General features: G+C 50.5%; 7 protein-coding genes across 7 annotated transcripts; 3 read left to right on the forward strand and 4 right to left on the reverse strand.

The window, feature by feature from the left end:
- Positions 1 to 232: 232 nt before the first annotated feature.
- PC9H_008156 (uncharacterized protein) lies at positions 233 to 2,792 on the reverse strand (the record flags this gene model as incomplete). Its single annotated transcript, XM_036777672.1, has 9 exons — positions 233 to 469; positions 517 to 567; positions 621 to 772; positions 820 to 921; positions 971 to 1,254; positions 1,305 to 1,613; positions 1,668 to 2,522; positions 2,571 to 2,660; positions 2,713 to 2,792. The coding sequence occupies 9 exons, from the start codon at positions 2,790 to 2,792 to the stop codon at positions 233 to 235; spliced, it is 2,160 nt and encodes a 719-aa protein (XP_036631292.1).
- Positions 2,793 to 5,206: 2,414 nt separating this feature from the next.
- On the forward strand, positions 5,207 to 6,408 carry PC9H_008157 (uncharacterized protein; the record flags this gene model as incomplete). Its single annotated transcript, XM_036777673.1, has 6 exons — positions 5,207 to 5,345; positions 5,508 to 5,716; positions 5,770 to 5,825; positions 5,871 to 5,995; positions 6,048 to 6,271; positions 6,328 to 6,408. 6 exons carry the CDS (start codon positions 5,207 to 5,209, stop codon positions 6,406 to 6,408), a joined length of 834 nt encoding a protein of 277 aa, XP_036631293.1.
- A 174-nt stretch (positions 6,409 to 6,582) lies between these two features.
- On the reverse strand, positions 6,583 to 10,426 carry PMR1 (High affinity Ca2+/Mn2+ P-type ATPase-like protein; the record flags this gene model as incomplete). Its single annotated transcript, XM_036777674.1, has 9 exons — positions 6,583 to 6,891; positions 6,953 to 7,158; positions 7,216 to 7,368; positions 7,429 to 7,566; positions 7,697 to 8,504; positions 8,559 to 8,995; positions 9,050 to 9,622; positions 9,675 to 9,927; positions 9,977 to 10,426. 9 exons carry the CDS (start codon positions 10,424 to 10,426, stop codon positions 6,583 to 6,585), a joined length of 3,327 nt encoding a protein of 1,108 aa, XP_036631294.1.
- Positions 10,427 to 11,014: 588 nt separating this feature from the next.
- On the reverse strand, positions 11,015 to 12,201 carry PC9H_008159 (uncharacterized protein; the record flags this gene model as incomplete). Its single annotated transcript, XM_036777675.1, has 5 exons — positions 11,015 to 11,111; positions 11,166 to 11,391; positions 11,446 to 11,769; positions 11,820 to 12,048; positions 12,103 to 12,201. 5 exons carry the CDS (start codon positions 12,199 to 12,201, stop codon positions 11,015 to 11,017), a joined length of 975 nt encoding a protein of 324 aa, XP_036631295.1.
- A 521-nt stretch (positions 12,202 to 12,722) lies between these two features.
- PC9H_008160 (uncharacterized protein) lies at positions 12,723 to 15,803 on the forward strand (the record flags this gene model as incomplete). The annotated part of the gene is made up of 7 exons (XM_036777676.1): positions 12,723 to 12,902; positions 12,951 to 13,345; positions 13,397 to 13,465; positions 13,513 to 13,865; positions 13,918 to 14,234; positions 14,289 to 14,922; positions 14,971 to 15,803. The coding sequence occupies 7 exons, from the start codon at positions 12,723 to 12,725 to the stop codon at positions 15,801 to 15,803; spliced, it is 2,781 nt and encodes a 926-aa protein (XP_036631296.1).
- Positions 15,804 to 15,891: 88 nt separating this feature from the next.
- Positions 15,892 to 16,550, reverse strand: PC9H_008161 (uncharacterized protein; the record flags this gene model as incomplete). The annotated part of the gene is made up of 2 exons (XM_036777677.1): positions 15,892 to 16,346; positions 16,409 to 16,550. 2 exons carry the CDS (start codon positions 16,548 to 16,550, stop codon positions 15,892 to 15,894), a joined length of 597 nt encoding a protein of 198 aa, XP_036631297.1.
- Positions 16,551 to 17,331: 781 nt separating this feature from the next.
- PC9H_008162 (uncharacterized protein) lies at positions 17,332 to 21,683 on the forward strand (the record flags this gene model as incomplete). The annotated part of the gene is made up of 23 exons (XM_036777678.1): positions 17,332 to 17,467; positions 17,524 to 17,651; positions 17,705 to 17,738; positions 17,796 to 17,892; positions 17,943 to 18,029; positions 18,084 to 18,102; positions 18,154 to 18,307; positions 18,373 to 18,488; positions 18,542 to 18,563; positions 18,619 to 18,636; positions 18,688 to 18,822; positions 18,875 to 19,038; positions 19,099 to 19,152; positions 19,213 to 19,230; positions 19,283 to 19,643; positions 19,694 to 19,783; positions 19,835 to 20,103; positions 20,164 to 20,332; positions 20,383 to 20,434; positions 20,488 to 20,557; positions 20,611 to 21,365; positions 21,419 to 21,473; positions 21,528 to 21,683. 23 exons carry the CDS (start codon positions 17,332 to 17,334, stop codon positions 21,681 to 21,683), a joined length of 3,159 nt encoding a protein of 1,052 aa, XP_036631298.1.

Below are 21,683 nucleotides of genomic sequence, written 5' to 3' on the forward strand. Positions count from 1 at the left end.
GTAAATTAATCTGACATGTCTGGTGGAACATCTCCCTTGACGGATAGGTCTCGAGAGTTGGTATTTTCATTGTATGTTCGCGGTAGGATCAACAAATTCTGTCCCTTGTACCAACGGAATGGCTACTTTATTGAAAGTCCAAGAGGAACCCTGTTGAATGTATGAGAAATGTTTGATATGTCCATATACACGGGTAATTGTCCTTTCCCCCGCAATGTCTATCTGGATAGTCCTATGTAGTCGTATGCTGTTGTGTCAATGGTACTAATTCACTGATTCGATTTGCTCCTGGAGGCGTGGGGGGCTCGTGCTCGCTGGGATCCACCGTGTCTCCTGCTGCATTTAAGGGCCAATACGAGTGCCGGAAGAAATTGTTAGGATCGTAACGTTGTTTGATCTCCTTCATCCTCGCCCAATTCTCGCCGAAGCAAGACATGGTGCGAGAGGCAGGTTCATGTCGTCCGAGGAACTATGGCTTCACATTAGCATATTACAAGCAGAGGAATGTATGCTTACGCTTGGGAATGGACCCCCGATTTCAACCGGCTTCAACGTATGTCTGATCCACTGGAACTCGGTTCAGCTGCGAGGCACCAATACCGCCGAGGTGGCTGACTTACCTCTTCGGCGGCTTCGACACAGCGGGCGTCGTCCAATCCCATTTCCCACTGATGTAGCGCGGCAACAGTGAACGAAGCCTCGCGCTGGCCCTTGGGGATACAAGCGTTCTCAAAGTCGGCGATGGCGCCTCCCGCCAATTCGAACAACCAAGCTTACAAGACGTCAGAGAGATCATGAAGAATAAATAGCCCCACTCACTACAGCCAACAGGAGAGTCGGCGAACTGGAGCACCGTTTCGTTTACTATATCATCTGGCAGTGACGAAATCAGGGAGGAGCGAATGAACCACTGTCGCCCAGCTATCAGTGGAAAAATTAGCTAGCGTAATACATAAGGTGAGAATCGTACCTTTTCCGCGGAGAACTTGCGCGACACTATCTTGCTGATGGAGGAAACTCTTCTCGTCGACCTCGTTGAGGAGGCAACGCTCGCCATCCCAGGAAGATATGGCAGCGAGGTATTCTTGCCCCTTCTCTTTTGGACCAACGTAGCACATCTGGATAACGACCAATGAATCCTTGCCGGCGGGTCCGGCGGTGAGGATTATATTTGCATACAGCTCGCGGGGTGCACCCTTGATGCAGTCGCGGAAGTGTTTTATGAGCGAAGGCGCAGTGGCTTTGTGAAAGCGGCTGTTCGGATGTCTTAATATGAATTAGCGTGCAGCGGCGTCGTGACTTACTAGATAATATTCCCGGCAAAGACGACGGGGACAGGGAATGCTTTAGCTTTATACCGAGTAGCTATCCCAAACGCCGGACCACCACCCCGAATTGCCCACCACAAATCTGGATATAATATATTAGTCGACCAAAGCGAGGCTGAATATGAATACTTGCCAGTGTGCTCATTTTCGCTGACGATAAGTACACGGCCATCGGCCAGTACCATTTCTACTTCGACAAGGTTGTCGACGCTGAGGCCGTACATCCTACTCAGGAAGCCGAAGCCCCCCAGAACCATTATCGAGGAACCGGCGGGGTGCGCGCCGCTTCAAAGGATAATTAGACATGTGGGAGTAAATGAATCCATATCAGGTACTCACAAAGGTACGTGATATGGAACTCGCCCAGTAACTCCCATCACAGAGGCCCCATCAAGAGGATTAGCAGCACAGAAAATATCCACTTCTTTTTGTCGCAACCCAGAGCCAAACGTGAGAAATGCTTGTTGGTGAACCGGCATAGGAGGTTGAAAGAAGCCCGCCCCAACCGGCGGAGAGTTTGGATTGGTCAATAAGGTTGCAGAAGTTGAGGCCCATGAACTAAACGAAGGTTGGGAGAAGGCTGATTGCCTGGTAGTCGCGGGGGCTGGTGCAGGTGAGGCCGATGTGTTGAGGTATCCGAACGGATCACCTCCAGAGAGAACCTCGCTAGGCCGTTTATCGCGGGGGCTCGCTGGTGCTTGTGAAGTCGCTGCAGTGGACGTAATGGACACGTTGCTGCCCCCAGAATTGGAGGACGATAACGTTGACGTCGAGTCATTTGATTCGCCCGAGATCTCCCTGCTCATGCTCGTGGCAGGAATTGCGTCTTCTAATCGCCTCCTCACGGCCGGCGGTTCGGCGGTTTCATTAGAAGAATTCAAAGGCCCTCTGAGAAAGCCAGCAACAACCGTGGATGCTGAGTCGTAGTTTCGGAGTTCAACATCTTCTTCCCTACGCCTCTTCCCGCTGCTGACTGTTGACATGCTGCTGACTGCTTGCTTCCCTTTGCTGTGCGTTGACGCTACGTCGTGCAGACTAGTGAAAGAACCGTCAGATTTGGGAGGTTCAATGTCAATATCAACCAGTTTATGCAAGTCGATGATGATGTCGCCTCCGACCGCCCATCCAGCAGTGCCATATCCGCCTGCTTTGATAGACGGGGACAAATTATGCTCAAGACAAAAAACAACGATCCTAGATGCGAAATCAATAAATGCAGGAAGATTAAGGGTATATACTCACTTGCTCACGTCCTCGGCGTCTACTGGGCACGCTACGGCCCTTGCAATGGTGACTACATTTCCATTGAATATAGTCGACAAATCTCGAAAGCTATGAAGAATGTGAGTGATCCGTGCACAACGACGTGATAATGTAAAATCACCTAGGTTCATCGTCGAGGTGTACTTGACCTCGGATGTGTTCTCTGAGCTTTTGCAACGTTTCCCGCCGGGAGTTGTCCATGAGAAAGGATGAAGAAAGATAATCGGGGAGCCGTGGTGTGCCTGCCTTAAATACCAGCTCCCGTCGTGCATAACGGCATTCTTCCGCGGGCCGAGTAGTATATCAGATCGTCCTCTGATTCGTATTTACAAACTGGAAGACGCTTGTTTACGGATCTGATGAAATAGCTGTTGCACGATTTCGTAAACGAGGTTGGCTGTGGAGCGAGTCAAGAGCAAGTTGAATCTTCAGGACACATTGATGTGGCGTTTGCGGGGTATCAAAACGAGACCCTGGACAGTGGGTATACTTCCGCATTGAGATGGACGTTGGGCACTTTGCGTCCGACCGCTCGCAGGCTGCATGGCTTGGGCGCTGCACCAACGCGTACCAATGCCGTACCGCATTCAATTGAGGAGATCCGGTCACTGGCGCAGAAGGTGAAGCTATATAAAGTTCGCGACATGCCACTGTCGCTGATTATTCGCTGACTTCGTCACCCGATAGCTCCTAGATCGAGCAGGGTCCTTTCGTGAATCTAGATTTACGTTGTTCATCTCACAGGTCGAACGAACAGCACCAATGTGCCAGACCAGGCTAGACACTCCTCGCGGAAATGACTGTCGTGGTGTAAATGGCCTCCAACGACCACATGCAACGATCGTGCACTGTCAAAAGCGGGGGAAGTCCACAGGGGTAAACGGCCCAGAGTCTCTAATTGATCTTTGAGCGGATGTCTTGCCTGGAGTCGCATGGTTTCGGCGATAAAATTACATTTGGATTGGCATTGGGAAGACTAAGCTTTGACAAGATTATGAAAACGATAGAACGTACAATACATTAAGCATAGCCGTAGTCGGTTCGTCGTCGGCTCGTGGTTTCTGCGAAAACCCTATTGTCTTCTTGGTCACCTTGCTGAGGTCTCGTTGGTTGAGTTTAGGGGTGCAATTTCGTTGAGATCGCTAACAGCTTATTCCAGACTATCGTAAACTTGTCGAGAGTCAGCGTAATACGAGAGAAGGTGTTGATGAGCGGAGATGATTATAGAATAATTGATCTTCATGGAGCTTCAGAATCCAGAGACCTTTGTATGGCCGATATGCTAGCCTTCCTGTCGGTGCCACGCCTCGTTCCTCATCGGATTTTGACGGTGCTCCGCCTTCGAGAGGATCGCCGTCACGAAGGCACTGCGCGAACCAGTCCTGTAGGTACAGGGTGGTTCTCAAGCGTCTGTCCTGTATCACACTCATAATTGGGGGAGTGTGAACGGCAGTGGCGATTTGTGTCAGTTGCCGAAAGGACCACATGTGCCCTCTAGCAATGGCCGCGTATCTCCCTGGGGCCTGGGTACAATGAAGGCTGGGTTGTGCATGCATATACCACAGCGCGCAAGATCTTGAGAGTATATCGGGCATTGTCACGTTCGACTACCAGCAGCGAACGGTTGGCTAAGAAAGTAGGGTTATGGATTTGCTGGACGAGGTCGTATAGAATCGATGGATACACCCCAAGGCTGGGGGTAGAATTCGAATAATCCGGAGCTCAGATTTCGAATGATTTCAGCGTCGGGCTGCTTGAAGCTGCCGGAGGTCCTACTTTGGGGCGCTTGCCAAGTTTTGCCCACCGACGATGCCAGATTTGTTTGTCAGATCCGGGGCACCCGGCACATAGAGAGTGTTTACGCGAAATTTGGTGCATTTCTATGGGTGTAGGCCTGATTAAATATCCAACACGGATCCTTGGCCTCGGTTGCTGAACTTGCGGCAGTTTGACCTATTCCGGGGATGCCTATCAGGGTCCAGAAGTGACAGCAGTAGAAGGGAACGAGGGAGCGATACGTGATGCATCAACTTGAACTTGGTCCGAACAGCAGATCGAGATCTCGGCGAATATCAAAACAAGTTGGTGCATGGGAACTATGTAGAATACGAACTTGAACAACGTCCTGTATTAAACCAGGTAAGGCAGGTACTTACCAGCGTCCCAGCTACCGAAAGAGGGTGGTTGCCCTCAACAAGGCTTTCCTGTACTGCATCAACAGGGTGCAAAAAACACGCATATATGCGTCTTTGATCCACTTTAACCACTAATGGGTGAGATTACTGCGTCGATATAGTTTGAGGAACGGCACCAAACGTGTCTTAGCTGAAGTTATTTCAGAAAGGCCGGTCAATGCACTCAGAAGCCCAAGAACGCGATTGCATGCATGCGCCTTGAATTGACGGACTGATTCCAAGGTGGCTTCTGACCCTTCGCGTCCGAATTCAATAGCAGTAGACCCTAGGTCATTTGTAGTTATGGGGAGTAATATTTAATTACCTACGTGAATTAGTTGAATTTCGCTGCTGTTCGAGCTGTTTGGGGAACTCGAGCTCGCGAAGATCGACATGAGAACTTGGGGTAGGATATGCGTGTGCACATCGCCGAATTGAGGAATGCCGACATCTAGAAGATGGTGGGAAGAAGGAAGAAGCAACTTGAAGGATTCAAGGGTGTGCAAACACGACACCACAGAATATTGCCGCTCATTCAGCGAAACCATGACCTCCAGCACAAGAGGCAGGAGTCGTTCACGTTCGCCGGCTCCTCATAACCGTAGTCGGTCAGCACGACCTGAGCGGCGGCGGCGCGATCATCGACCATCACGTTCGCGCTCACGTTCGCGCTCAACCTCTCGAACCAGATTGGCTCAACGCTCTCGTAGATCACGCTCTCGTTCCAGATCACCTCGTACAGATAGGCGAAGGGAGAAGGCCAGAGAACGGTCGCAAGATGGAGATAGAGAGAGGAACATACGGAAACGTGGCCGTTCACGGTCTCGGTCTGTCTCGAGCTCGTCGTCTTCGTCGTCGGACCACAAACGACGGAAACGGAAAAAGGACAAACACCGAAAACGGCATGGCAGCAAGGAGAGAAAGGAAAAGAAGAAGAGCAAGAAATCAAAGGTACGCTGTCTCGTGTAGGCAGCTTAATCGATAATCGACGACCAATCTTGCAGAAGTCTGGCGGAGAGAAGCCCCATTGGGGGAAGTACGGAATAATCACCGAAAGCGAGTACGTGCCACATTTGAAAGGCATACAAACACTCATGTTTGATAGCATGTTCAATAAAGCTTCAGAATTCCATACTTGGCTTGTCGAAGAGCGCAAAATCAATCCAGAAACGGTATCTAAGGACCAAAACAAGAAGGAATTCTCTCGGTTCGTAGAGGATTACAACACAGGTAAGTCCCCACTTCTCTCTCTTATCTCCGATATCTCAACGTTTGTGAATAGCCACTCTACCGCATGAAAAGTACTACAACATGGAGGCATATGATCGACGAATGGCTGCCTTGCGGGCGGGTGAATACGTTCCCCCTCAGAACGATAGCTACGATCCAAACGCCGACATGCGAGCATTACAAGGAGTGCACAAACGTAAAGTCATTGAGCAAGATACGTATTTGTCCAAGGAGCAGTTGCAAGAACTCAGGAAGGTTCAACAAGAGCGTATACAGGTAGGCAATGTACCCCTCGTGGCTATTTATCCCTTGATATTAATTATTTGTGATAGGCGAGTAAGATGAAGAGCATGGGCATGGATGTCCCTCAAACCATGGGTGTGCGGATGGACGGGTCCATGTTCGATGAGTAACTCAGTCCATTGTATTCAGTTCCTTCAGTTCCTTCAATTTGTGCTCTATTCTTCCATGTAGGTATAGTGCTAGATTAACGTATAGTATATGTCTTATATATGTACAAACAATTCGTACGCCATAAATTATTCCATGAAAAAGCTCAAACACTTGCGGCCGCAGAGAGAACAACACTAGGCCCTCTCCTCAACTTCCCCTCGCCATCCGCCCTCGGTTGCGTCCCACGACCGTTCCATCCTCCGCCGAACCTCGTGGAGCGTTGCCGAGGCACCCGCAAGGGCAATAAGCACCCCTAGATCCCTCCATCCCAGACTAGCCGTCTGGAATACGGCCTGAAGGAACGGCACGTAAATCAGGGCAAGCTGGGACAAGAATGATATCGAGACGGTCGTTAGGAGCATTTTGTTTTGCTGAAGACCGCACGACAGCCCCCGATTTTGTATAGCGGACACAAGGTCAAGGAATACGAAGCACGTAAACGTCTATCAAATCGGCAACTGGAGTTAACACATCGGTTGATTAATTAAGCTGAATGCGACTTGCCATTGTCTGCTCTCGTCTCGACACATCATCATCATCAGAAAGGGCGTAGATGTAGACAAACATTGTTCCCATCACAATCATCGACGCGCTAAATAAAACGCGATACAGTAGATTTTTGGTAATGACGGGGGCGTCCTTCTTCCGAGGTGGACGCCGCATGATAGCTGGATCAACGGGATCGACACCGAGAGACTGGCTGGGAGGACCTGAAAAAGCAAGAGCATCCGTAAGGTCCAGCAGCCGGCTATATTACAAAGACTTACCGTCCATAAGAATATTAATAAACAGTATTTGCATAGCGTTCAGCGGATTGTCCAGATGAAGCATAGTGCTAACGGTGATCAACGTAAGAGCAGCCGCAGCCGTGCTCAGCTGGAAAGATAGGAAATTCTGGATGTTATGGAAGATTGATTTGCCTGCGGCGTTCGGAAGCAAATTAACTGCAGCCGTACATAATTAAAGGAACCAAGACTTACCTTCTTCGACGGCCGGCAAGATTGTGCTGAAGTTATCGTCGACAAGAATCACGTCAGCAGCTTCCTTTGCCACGTCCGTCCCACTGACACCCATTGAGACGCCAATATCTGCCATCTTGAGTGCCGGAGCATCATTCACTATGAGCGTGAATCAGCAAATGAACGACACCTATCAGAGATGAAGCGAGGTATTCGCGTGTAGAGTACCGAAGACCCCGAGAGGCTGTGGGAGGAAGAACATGTGGAGAAACAAGGAAACCACACTAACCTCCATCACCAGTCATAGCCACGATATCCCCTCGGCTCTGGAAAGCCTCCACGATAGCCATTTTGTGACGCGGTGTGGTCCGGGCGAACACGCTAACGCTTGCAACACGTTCCCGCAGTTGAGCCTTAGTCATTTGGTCGATGTCCTTCCCGGTTAAACAATAGTTGGGACGGGCTCCAATACCATCAACTCCACCTGCAGCCGTGCCTTGCAAGGGCTCCATCCTCACTGAGCTAACGCTGCCTCCACGTAGATGTCCCCCTGCGCCACGCCCCAACTTCAAGCCAAGCTGACGAGCGATAGATAGTGCAGTTTGCTCCGCATCACCGGTTATCATTACGACCTGGACGCCACCATTCTGTAAAAGAGCGATCGAGTCGGCTACACCTTTGCGCGGAGGGTCGTACATGGCTTGGAACCCTACAAAGACGAGATTCGATTTCTCTTTGTCTCCATAAGGGGAGGGAGAAGGAGCAGGGGATGCCGTTCTGGATGAAGGAGAGGAAGACGAAGGGGAATCGACGCTTCCGAAGCCGTACGCCATGGCGATCACACGTAGTCCCCTGGAAGCCGTAGAGTGGGCCTTGGTCAAAATCGCCTGTTTGGTGTTCGAGTCGAGACCAGGGGTAGAATCCTCTGAAACATAGTAGAACTTGCACTTATCCAAAATCGCGTCAATAGATCCCTTGATATAATACAACTCTCTGGCAATGGGAGCGTTGAGGTTCGCGGAATCGGCGAGGATCCCAGAGACCGCCATGTATTTGTTCTCGGAATTAAACGGTTTCTCGCCAAGTCGTTTGAATGCCTGAAGGAGATGTCAGATATCACGGGCCGTAGATAACGGTTCCAAAGTCCTTACGGTGCGCTTATCCGGTAAACCAAATACATCCAGCACATTCAGCAACGCAACATCAGTACTCTGTCCAACAAAGATTCCGTTTTCGTTCTTCACCAAGCTGGCGTTATTGCACAGAACGCCGATGTCGATCGCCCTCTTTATAGCAGGTGAGAGTCGAGATGCAGACGAAGTAGATGTCGAGGGGTAGGTCGGGACGCCAGTAGCAGGGTCGATATAAACTGTTTCATCAACAGCGTAAAGTTCTGTAACTGTCTGCTCGTTCTTCGTCAGAGTACCCGTTTTGTCGGAACATATAACAGAGACCGATCCGAGGGCTTCAACTGAGTGCAGCTTCTTCACAATGGCCTTGCGCCTCGACATTCTGAGCACGCCCAGGGCCAATGTAACGGTCGTAACAATGGGAAGTCCTTCTGGGATAGCCGCGACTGCCAACGAGACTACCAGTCCAATGGATGAGTTCAAGTCATCCTATACCTGCAGTGACAACGTACCTCCAATCGTGAACATTTCCAACCAAGACCGACTTTGCAAGACGCCAATTATACAAATCACACCAATAACGCCAAAAGAGATCATCGACAACTTCTTAGCCAGCTCGTCCATGCTCAACTGCAATGGCGTCCGCTTCTCCTCGACATCCTGCATCATGGTGAAAATCACTCCGAACTCGGTCTCCGCGCCGGTAGCGATGACTACACCCGTGCCTCGTCCATTTCGAACGAGAGTACCCATATACGCGATGCAGGTCCTCTCAGCTAATGACACTGGCTCTCCCACACCGCCTCCCATGGATGTGACGAACGCGCAAGTATCAATCCCCTTCTTCCGCGAATCTGTCTCGCCCGTCAAACTGCTCTCGTCTATCTCCAAGTCCACAGAGGAGATGATACGTAAGTCAGCGGGTACGCGATCACCTGTGGAAAAAGTAACGACATCTCCAGGTACGAGTTCGTTGGCGAGGATGTGCAATGACTGCGATTCACGAACGACGTGGCAATGGTGCGGAACAAGCTTGTTTAGTGCCTCCAAAGACTTCTCGGACCGTCGTTCTTGCACAAACCCGACTAAATGGAAGAATGGGTTCTCATGCACACGGGAAACATGCGTGTCACGTACCGGTGAGAACGATGAGAACAGCAATTGTTATACTCACGGCATCGTCTACATTTCCCATGACCGCGCTGATACCAGCACTCCCGCACAGCAGGAGTATCAACGGGCTCTCGTATATAGTCTTTGCAAATTTCAGGAGCAATGGCTCTGGTGTCGTGACTGAGAATTCATTGTAACCGTGCCGTTCGAGCAAGCTCGGAATATCCTGGTGGAGTAGACCGCTTGAGGCCGATGTTCGATAGTGTGCGATCGTGTCCTGCGCCAAAACGCTAAGCTAGCCAAGAAAGCAGGAACACGCTACTTACCTCTACTGAGCAATGCGCGAACCTAGCCGACACCGTGTCCTTCACCGCTTCTTTCTGCGCTATTGGGGGACTGGCCCTGCCTGCCTCCGCCGAATTCGCGCTTCCTGTTATGAATGCCACGACCCTCTGCCATATGCTATTCGCCTCCGCCTCAACGGTCGCCAGCGAGTCGTTGTGGTGTCTTCTAAGAGTCGTACTGTAAGCAAAGTGCGAGTCTGCATCGGGCGTCGGCCTGAGTCTGGCTGAGCCATCAGCCGACAACAAAGGGAAGTAGGAGGATGCTGGAGGCGATGGACTTCGTGGCGCCGGGTCATTGGCGGCTACATGCATCGAACGGCTACGCCTGAAGAATCCGCTGGACGACGTGGAGGGTTCCTCAGATAGTGAGAGGCTCGTAAGAGGCCTTTTGCGCTCGTATCCCAGCGGAGAGTTGAAGCGAGTATTGGACATCCAAGTCGTTACAAGAGAACGAGGAGGAGTACCGCCACGAAACTCAAATTCGAGCACGTGACTCCCTGAATTCCCCCTATAGTACTCAGTGGCAGCGCGTAAATCCGCCAAGTTAATGAGCAGGAACGAAGTGAAGCTAGCCTTTTCATCACATATCTCGTTTATTAATCTACTAAAATGCAACGAGAATACAATGATTCGATGCGGCTTTGCGAAGAGCACTCTCAAAGCTCTCTGATGACAAACGTTGCAGCTGTTATGCCACATCAACAACGGTGACACTCATGTTGCAATATTTTCTGTGTCGAGTTCATGCCACGCCATACTTGAGCGCACATAAAGTGCGAGGATAGTTTCGCCTCCTGAGTCTGTGAGGTTTCAAGTGAATGTTTCGATTGTGAACAGGGTTAAATAAGGGACGCTGCTAGTTGAGCAACATGAAGCACTTGCAATTCGACTACAGATGTAACAGCTTATAACGGACGCTCCTACTCTAAGTCCGGAGTAGTACTTGATGTCGAACGACTCGTTTACCCCTTAGTATACCGGTTATACACTTAGTTAATAATGACACTCGACCTTAGGACTTTAATTGATCTTGACTTTGTTGGTTGCCTGCTTCTCGATGGGCTCGTCGAAGATGTTTATATCCCACTTGGGCTTGTAGGTGTACGGAATGTTGAACCTAGATATTCATATGAGGACCAAACGAGCGCTGGATATAGCAACTGTCCCAAACCTTGTATAGTTGTCCTTCCCGACCGCCGAAACTGCTTCATAGTCTTCTTTGCTCAACTCGATCTGCTTGAAGTTGGAGATAATGCGCTCTTCCTGGACGCTCTTAGGGATGACGATATATCCACGGTATACCCCCCATGCGATCAACACTTGTGCGGGAGTAGCACCGAGCTTCTGGGCGATTTCTTGCACGACTGGGTAGTCGGTGAGTTTGGGCTTTCCGACCACTACCATTCAGGTACATTAACTGGAGTGGTTAGAGTGAGGAATAGAGCACATACAGTTGTTTCCGAGCGGACTGTACGCCGTGATCTTAATGTCGTTCTCGTTGCAGAACGCGACGAGCTCATCCTGGGGAAGCAAGGGGTGCGCCTCGATCTGGTTGACAGTCGGTACGACGCCAGTGGCACTGATAAGTGCCTTGATGTGTTCGATCGTGAAGTTGGAGACACCGATGTTTCGGACCTTCGACTTGGGGAGCGCGATCATGGCCTTCCAGGTTTCGACGATCGATGGCTCGAGGTCCAGGTACGCCTCCTCCTTCGACGGGTGTTTGGGCTGGAGGGTGCCCTTTCCGGGAACGAATGCGACGGGCCAATGAATCACTACGCGATAGATATTAGATTTATATGGTGCTGAAGGGGAGGAAATTCACAGTAGAGGTCCAAGTAGTCTACGCCGAGCTGGTTGAGAGTCTCATCTAGCTCTCTTTCTACTTGGTCCGGTCGGTGGCCCGTGTTCCAGAGTTTCGACGTCAAGAACAGGTCCTCCCGCTTAACGACTGACGGAATCACTTTCTTCAAAGCGGCGCCCACTTCATCCTGGTTCTCGTAGCACATTGCTAGATCCAAGTGACGGTAGTTATTGCGCACGGCGATCTCAACCTACATCAATCCGTATCAGATTGCAAGACTTGCCTCGCAATAAATGAAACCTACCGCTGATTCGACTTCTTTGGGTTTGGAGAGCCATGTCCCGAGCCCGATCTGGGGCATGGGGGCTTTCGACGAGAGCGTTATAACTTTTCCAAGAGACATTGTAGACTTGCAGATCAGAACACTGAAACCTGGGGTCCTTTATACTTCTCGTTCGAAGTGTTGCATCATCCATGCGCTCACGGCCCGCCATTCGCGGCCCGGACTGGGGCCAGTGGCTTAGACTCAGCTTACATTATTGAAGCGTACTGGATCATGTGCGTTTGCGCAAATCTCAAGGAGAAGATTCGGCGACTCGGTGTAGTACTTGCGCCAGTATAGTGGAGCCTATCTGCCATGCACAAGGAACCAAGGGTCAAGGTGGGCCCGGGGGCCCTTGTACGTACCTCTCAGTATATATTGTCTGACGTTACTCAGAGCAGATACTGAGCCACTCGCACGGTGCTCCTCCCATGCACGCGAAACATTTGGTAAAAACATAAAAACGGTATTTGCGTCGAAGTGTGGGTGAGATAGGAGGGATTATAGGAGCTGATTTATTTGCGCATGTTGTACTCCACCTTGCGGCTTGCTGCAGTGCGACCTCCTCCTCGTCCCAGTCTCCAGACGAGTATTTCTACGAAATGCCCATTCTGGATGCATTGGTTTCTCTATTCTCCTTCAAAACGGTGCCCACGACGGTACTTGTGCTACTGGCGTATGTTGCGGTGCTCACTTCAGTCTTGGTGACCGACGAATTGCCGAACGTCCCAAAGCATCAGAACGGGCTCAATATTAGCAAGGCTTTTACGGACCTACGTGTGGTACGCGTCTCGCGCAATGGTGGCTTTCTACGACCAATCTAGGTGTAGATTACATCCCACCCACACCCATACAATTCGCATGCGAATGATTTCGTCCGCTCCTACATCCTTTCACGCGTCCGTGGTATTGCTCAAGATCACCCGCATGTCCATATAGATGACGATAACGTATCGAACGGCTCATGGGTTTCAAGGGGATACGCTGTTTACTTCGAGGGGATGAATATTCTTGTGAAGATAGACGGTTCCGATTCAACTTCTGCCGGTGTTCTATTTTCTGCACACTATGATTCCGTTTCCACAGCTGCCGGTGCAACAGATGATGGTATGGGTGTATCGACTCTGATACAACTTGTCGATTATTTCGCACAAAATCCACCGGAACGAACGGTCCTTTTCAACATAAACAACGGGGAGGAGGATTGGTTGAATGGTGCACACGCGTGAGGATAGCTACCTAATCCCATTGCTTTCCGTTGACGGAGCTGACTCAGATTCCTGCAACATCCGTGGTCGAAGATCCCTGATACTTTTCTTAACCTTGAAGGAGCGGCCTCAGGCGGGTAAGTAACCAGTCAATGGCAAGTCACTCTTTATTAACACTTCTTAGTCGGCCTATATTGTTCCGCGCTACATCCACGTCTCCTCTGCTCGCTTTTGCTGCGGGTCATGTACGCCATCCACATGGCAATGTCCTCTCCGCAGACGCATTCGCGCGTGGCGTGATCCGCTCGGGCACTGATTACTCTGTGTACACGGAAGGCGCTCATATGCAAGGCCTGGACTTGGCATTCTATAAAGGCCGCAGCAAGTACCACACCAAGTTTGATTCGGTGCCGTATACAGAAGGGGGAGCGAAAAGTCTCTGGAGTATGATGGAGGCAGCACAGGGCGCTGGGATAGCACTTGCTAACGACGTCAAAACACACAACAAAGACTTAGAGAAACCTGTTTACTTTGATCGTGAGTACTCACAAACGATCTGCCTGTCAGCTTTCTCTCATTGTTCTTTCAGTCTTCGGCGCGGCCATGGTTGTGTTCTCGCTCAGAAGTCTCACGACGATCAACATTGTGATGCTGGTGATCGGGCCTGTTATGGTCATCCTTCTTTCCGCCTGCGAATATATCATCCAGATGAACACCCGCCAAGGAAGACATAATGGTTACATCCATGGAGGAGACCGGAGTACATGGCGTCACTTCTGGGATTGGTTCGTTGGCTTTGAGTGGTTCTCCGGCTTCTGGAGGTGGGCAAAGTTGTGGGTAGCTTTGGGCGTCACTGTAGGATGTCAAGCACTTCTTAACTTTGGATACCTGAAGTTGAACCGTTACGTATGGCTCTTCCTTGTACCACACTTCAGGATCGACGCTAATCTGATTCGACAGATCGTCTATTCCTCTCCGCACATCGTGCTGATTTCCTCGATAGCCCTGACATACTTAAGCCTGTCAACAATACTCAACACCCCCGTTCGGTGGGACGGCCGAGTGCTACCGGAACAACAGAAACATACGGTCCTTCTCCAGATATACATTTTAACCTGGCTACTTCTAGCTCTTTCAACAGTCGCTATCAAGACAGCTGACATCGGAGGCGTATATGTTGTCACCATATGGAATTCTCTTGCGTGGCTCGGTTATATACTGAGTGGATTAGAAGAGATCCTTGGTGCTCGAGGAACCACCGTTTGGGAGATACACGCCGAGGAGGCAGAGCGGACGCGTCTAGTGCGAGGTGTCAGGTATGACGCTATACCACAGAACGAAGAACACGAAGGGCACCCACAGGAGGTGGAAACCGAACCCACCGAAATCACACCACTTGTTGCCCAGCAGCGGGCCCGCTCTCGGACTCCTCACAGCGACGACTTGAAGTCCGAAGAAAACGGCGCCGTTGGATGGTGGATTCTCCAGTTCCTAGCTGTTGTTCCTCTTCCCGTCATCTTGTTCAGTCACATTGGCATCATACTACTGGGGGCCCTCCCTCAGACTTTGGCAGACGGCAGTAGTGCCACAGTCGGTAAGCGACTCTTCTCGTATCCTGTGTCCATCATCTCAATCCAAATAGTTTATTCTGCGTTGTCTTTCATCGCTCTGATGGTTGTACTGCCAATGTCGCCATTCATGTTCAAGACGCAGCGTTATGTGGCGTATGCAATGCTTGCTGCCTTCATTGGCACTGTGGTCTACTCCTTCTTGGCCTTCCCGTTCTCGCTGGAGTCACCCTTGAAGGTCTTCTTTCAACAACAACTCCTATTAAATTCACTGTCGGAAGATTCATCTACTGGCCGACTGACCACGACATTGACAGGCATTCCAGAGTTCTTGGAGAGCAAGATTCTCCCCGCATTGCTTTCGGCAGAAGGGAAGACCATCGAATGCAATATGGCCGCGGACAGACTAGGATTGACCAGTTGTTCTTGGGAAAGCACACTTATCCCTTCACCTGCCGCAGGCGGTGATGCGAAGTGGCTTACAGTGAACGTTACCCGCCTCGATTCCACTTCGGCTCGCATATCCATCCAAGGGCACAACACGCGATCATGCAGGGTGTATTTCGAAGAGGGCAGTGAGATTGCTGAGTATCAAGTACAAGGAGGTGCGCAGGGTGTTCAAGAGGGGTTTGAAGGTGATAGGAAGTTGAAAGAGGTGAGGCTGTGGAGTAGGACATGGGACCGCACGTTCGTAGTTGACATCAAGCGCCCCGAAGGAGTTGATGGGATGAAAGGCCGAACCGCCTGTGAATGGGCCGAGTACGAGAGCGGGATGACTGGGATCGAGGGGGTTGATGGAGCGAAGATACCCGCGTTCGAAGAGGTTTTGAACTTCCTGCCGAAGTGGGCAGTGGTCACCAAGATGGCAGATGGTTTAGTGGAGGTGATGAGCGGCTTCCAGCTCTGACTACGACCAACATGACCCTGATCACTCACTATTTATGTATGATCTATTCCATGTATGTATCTGCTTACATCGTGGAGGCGGCCGTGACTTACCAGGCCAATGCTCGCACCGGCGACGCATCGCTACCGGCAAGTTTCAAAGGGATAAACTGGACCGTCATACCTTCCTTCACCAATTCGAGACCAGTCAAGTTCTCAACGATGACACCGTCAGCCCCAAGTATGATTTCATGCACGGCAAAGCCGCCCTCCCCCTCTCCGTCTATCACCGTTTCATCTGGGTTCAGCGAGTCGACGCCTACAGCTCGCACGCCGGTCGCGATGATACCCTCTGCTGCCTCTTTTGTAAGATAGGGATGATCTAAATATTCTGGCGATCCCCAGAAACGCGACCATCCAGTACGTATGAGTAGAATGACTCCAGATGACATTCGATCGGCATAGATAGCGAGATCGGAGTCCCAGTCTATCTTTGCCCTTGGCTTCTTTGAGGTAATATCCACGACGACGGCAGGCCCGATGAAGGTAGACAAGGGGATTTGGTCTATCGTCCTGCCGTTGTCGATGAAATGCATGGCGCGTCGACGTGGGTGCCAGTGTGCGAACCTATGGAAAAGCGAGATACTGCGTAGCCATCAGGCTTGATAGATGCGTGCGGGTAGGATTGGAACAACGGGTCGCCCGGGTAAGTCTGCATGTTATTTTCCAAGTTGTGTGAGAGGTCGACGATGTTAGCGAAAAGGGCCATGACGGTCTGAAGTCACGGAAGAGCCTGAGGGCGCCTACCAGGTGTGTTCCACACTAGTGACTCATTTACTTGGACATGCTGGAAACGGTGAAAACATAAGCTATATATGTGGATCCGGAAAGGAGTGCTGCTCGCACTTTCTGCTTCTTCCAGTGGCCTTCGATTGGGATGCTTCTGAGGTCACTGAGACGGAGCCTCGGCTGGTCACCACATTGTAGGATATCCGCTCTGAAGCCCTCAGGCCTTATCAAGTTATGTCATCGATGTTCTCAACGGAGATGACAAGGCAAACGTGGGTCACCTTGTTTCAAGTTGTTGTACAACCAGTGCCCACTAATCACCACCCCTTCTATATGCCAGGTGCTGTACTATTGAGTCTGGCGTGTTCAGTATCAAAATTACAAGGGTCAGTAATGTGTTAACGGTCGAAGAAAGGCGGCTGTGTGTATATACTCACGCAGCCGAGATAGTAGCCGTTGACGATTTCATTTCGTCTCTGACTCACGAAATTTCTGAGTTCCAACAGACACGTACGATGCGACGACCATCGGTTTCGGTATCCTTAAGCGTCGACCGAGCAGTCGGTCAATCACCGAGATAAATTTAGCCGCGAGACAGTTCACCGCAGACACACCATCCCTGATAGTTATCCGGGTATCGGGTTCATGGTGTTGGTCCTGGTAATACCTCTTGAGTAAATGGATTTGAAGTGGACAATGGGTCTGTTGTCTCGAGGTATAAAAGCCTGAGTGCATGGGGCGGACTCCATTACAATTTTGACATGACTACTCCCATTCCACAACCTCTATCCTTGCCTTTCGTTGGCAATTTGACGTCGCTCGACAAGGAACTACCCGTTCGTGGTTTCCTACTCCTCGCTCAACAGTATGGAGAGATCTACAAACTCGACATCCTTGGTTTGGTTCATCTTCTGCCTCCCTCGTGCGGTGCGCTGAATGGCATACGGTTTTAGGCGCTACTTCTGTGCATGCCAATACCTATGCCCTACTTAACGAGCTCTCGGACGATAAGAGGTTCCACAAGGCTATCAATGGCCCGCTCAAGCAGGTTCGCAACCTGGTTGGCGACGGTCTGTTTACGGTCAGTAATCTTCATTTCGCCACTCCTCAACCCTCGATCAATGACAATACTAGGCATACGGCGAAGAGCCCAACTGGGCATTAGCTCGTAATTATCAATCAATCTCTGAAGCAACCACCACTTGATAAGTCTTGTATGTCATAGATCGCTTGCTCATGCCGGCGTTTGGGCCGACCTCTATCCGAGGTATGCTCGAGGACATGAGGGATATCTGTGACCAGATGGTATTGCGATGGGAAAGGTACCTTCATTGACGTTCATTCCCTTAGCATGGTTAACAATCTTGTATAGGTTTGGCTCCGAGAATATCATTGACCCAACGGACGACTTCACTCGAGTCGCGTTGGACACCCTAGCTTATTGCACTATGTCCTACCGGTATGTTCATATTTGTGGCAGTGTGTCGACTAGCTCTGAGTTTTGAGCTGATAGAATGAACTCGTTCTACTTCGTACGCTCTACTTCAGCTCGTAATGGGCACAATCATCTGATCCGTGTCTAGGAACAACCACCTACGTTTGCGAGGGCCATGGCCGATGTTCTGAAAGAGTGTTTTAATCGATTTTCCCGCCCTACTATCGTACAGTCTTTGCTCAAGGGCACGACTGCCAAGTACTTCGACGACATCAAGGTGATGACAGACATCGCTAACCAAAGTAAGGAATGACTTGAACCGTATTTATTCCGTCGTCCACTCACACTCCTTCCTTGGCATGTCTAGTGATCGTTGACCGGAAAGCTCACCCAACGGAGAAGAAAGATCTCCTCAATATAATGCTAAACTCCAGGGACCCTGCCTCAGGTGAAGGGCTATCCGACGAAAGTATAAGCCGCAATGTACGTGACTACATTACGGTATAAAACGCTTAACTCATTAAGCACCTTGCCAGCTCCTTACTTTCCTCATTGCCGGTACGTTCATTGAGTGACAGACTATCAGTAAATTTACACGCTCCTTTTACTCCAGGCCACGAGACCTCTTCAGGTAAACACATCTGACTGGTGAATGCGTTACCTCGCTGAATCCTCGATCTAGGGACTCTCGCATTCGTCGTATACTATCTACTCAAGAATCCCGAAGCCCTACGCAAACTACGAGCCGAAATCGACGAAGTAGTCGGTGACGGACCGGTTCAGTACGAGCATCTCAGCAAGTTGCCTTATCTCGTTGGTGAGCATTACTCCGTTGTGTCAGAAGTACCGCGACTAATTCAGATACGAAGCTGTTATGCGTGAAACCTTACGGATGGCTCCGACTGCCCCAAGTCGTACTGTCGCTCCTTACGAGGACACCGTCCTAGGAGGAAAATACGCCATCAAAGCTGAGCAGCTTGTAACTCTTCAGATAATCGCCATACATCGAGATCCCCTGGTGTGGGGCGAGGATGTGCGTCTTCAGGTTGTCCATTGTCCGCACATGCTAACTATCTAACCACGCGATCCCAAGGCTGCTGAATGGAAACCTGAGCGCATGTTGGACGGAAAATTCGAAGCCCTCCCGGTAAGTTTCCAGATAGACTGACGATACAACATGGCCACTTACCAGAAGCCTCTCAATTAGCCCAACGCGTGGCAACCGGTAAGATCCCTTCAATCCTCTGTACTCAGTAAATTCATCAGTTCGTCTCCAGTTCGGCTTTGGCCTTCGTGGATGCATTGGAAGGCCCTTCGCTTGGCAAGAAATCCAACTCGTCCTTGTTTCTATATTCCAGCGCTTCGACATTTTCATGGCCGATCCTTCGTATACTCTGGAACTGAAGCAGGCGCTGACGATTAAGCCAAAGGATTTCTACATCAAAGCTATCCCTCGCAACAGGCCGCGACTCTACTCCACTCCGACCCCTTTGGCGGCGCCCCAGACCAACCAAACTACCAACCAAACTACAGATAAAACCGTTGACAGTTCGAAGCGTCTATACGTCTTGTACGGGTCCAATACTGGAACCTCTGAATCATTCGCGCAGCGTGTTGTAGATGACGCACCTAGTCATGGTAATCACTCCGCCACCGTGACTCGTCTATCAGCTCATCCCTTTCCGCAGGTTACAAACCTTACATTGGTTGTTTGGATTCGGCTACGAATAACATACCCACAGACGGGCCCGTGCTCATTATAACCGCATCCTTTGAGGGTGAGTTGTTTTCCCCTCAGTCGAAGGCTACTCCACTGACATATATTCAAGGCCAACCCGCTGACAATGCAAAACAATTTGTCGATTGGCTTAGTAACTTACAAGGCCAGGAACTTCAAGGAGCGAAGTTTGCAGTCTTCGGTTGTGGGAACCACGACTGGGTACAGACATATCAACGCATCCCGGCTTTATGCGATGATCTACTGGAGAAGCGTGGAGGAAAGAGACTCGTTCCTCGTGGTGCTGGTGATGCAGGCCTAGCCGAATTCTTCCAGGTGTTTGATGAGTTCGAGGCAAACTTCTGGGAAGGCCTAGCTACCGTACGTGGCATTCAAAGGTGAAAGGTGGAGAACATTTCTGATGTTGATGCGGTGGATTAGGAATACGGTGCTCCGGAAGGCACCGTTGCCCAATCAGAATTCACGGTCAAAGTCTTGGATTCGGTGAAGGAGCGTCCCACAAGGCTCCGTCAAGGAGATGCTGCTCTCGGGCGAGTGATTGAAAACCGCGTTCTCACCGGGGAGGGGGTACCAGTCAAACGGCACATTGGTGTGTTCTTTAACAAAGCCCCACATGACTTTCTCATCATTCGTTATTAGAATTTGAACTACCGGAAGGCGTAACTTTCCGCGCTGGAGACTACCTGGCTATGTAAGTTCGCGTATGTCTGATGTTCACCTTTTTTCATTCGTCTCCTCCCTCAGACTCCCCCGCAACCCCACCGTCATTGTGAAACGGGCTTTGAAGTACTTTGGATTAACGGAAGAAGAACAGGTACGTGCGTTACTCCAGGTAATCCATGTCTTGTACTAATAAACCTGTCTTAGGTCATAGTCTCTGCTGGCGGGCCCACCTCCCTTCCTACTGACAACCCCATCCTTCTTTCGGAACTATTCTCCGGGTACCTTGAATTAGCGCAACCAGCTACTACACGGGATATCCAAATCTTATCTGCTGCTACTGAAGATGCAGCTACGAAGGCGACATTGAAGGAACTATTGACATCTTATGCAGAAACTGTGTTGGGAGAACGCATCAGCATCCTCGATCTCCTGGAAATCAATCCAAGTATTAAGCTACCTCTGGGAAGTTTCATCCACATGCTCCCACCAATGCGCATGCGACAATATTCCATTGCCTCCTCGCCACTTGTCAATCCCCAACACGTCGCCCTCGCCATTAGCGTTCTCGCAGCGCCCTCGCACTTCGATAGGACACGAACATTCTTCGGGGTGGCCTCTAACTATCTCGCGAACCTCACTCCTGGCGAAAAGGTTCATATGAGCGTCCGTCCTTCTGCTGTAGCCTTCCATCCCCCTGTCGACCCCTCGATCCCTATCATCATGTTCTGCGCGGGCTCCGGTCTTGCCCCGATGAGAGGCTTCCTCCAGGAGCGTGCGGCACAGAAGGTAGCATCACGCGATGTCGGACCCGCACTATTGTTCTTTGGTTGTCGCTCGGACGCTGACTACCTATACTCGGACGGCGATCTGGCTCTTTGGATCAAGGAGGGCGTTGTAGATGTTCGCCCAGCATTCTCACGAGACTCTGAAAAATCCGACGGCTGCAAGTATGTGCAAGAGTGAGTCTTCCGTGCTTGACCCGCCTTTCAGGTCGTTCTGAATATTTGCATAGCCGCGTGTGGCACGATCGAGAGGACATTGTGAAGCTGTACCGTCAGGGTGCCAAGGTAAGCCCACCAAACGTCCTAAATGCATCCACTGAGCCCGTCGTTTCTTGTCAGATGTTCACTTGCGGCTCCGGTGCCATGTCAAAAGGCGTCAAAAGCCGCTTGATTGCTATCATTCAGGAAGTGGATACTGGGTTGGACGAAGTGAAAGCAGCAGAGAAGTTCGCACAGATTATGGAAGGACGATACGCTACAGATATCTTTGATTAG

The sequence above is a fragment of the Pleurotus ostreatus genome, assembly GCF_014466165.1.
Source record: "Pleurotus ostreatus strain PC9 chromosome Unknown scaffold_5, whole genome shotgun sequence".
Lineage (NCBI taxonomy): Eukaryota > Fungi > Basidiomycota > Agaricomycetes > Agaricales > Pleurotaceae > Pleurotus > Pleurotus ostreatus.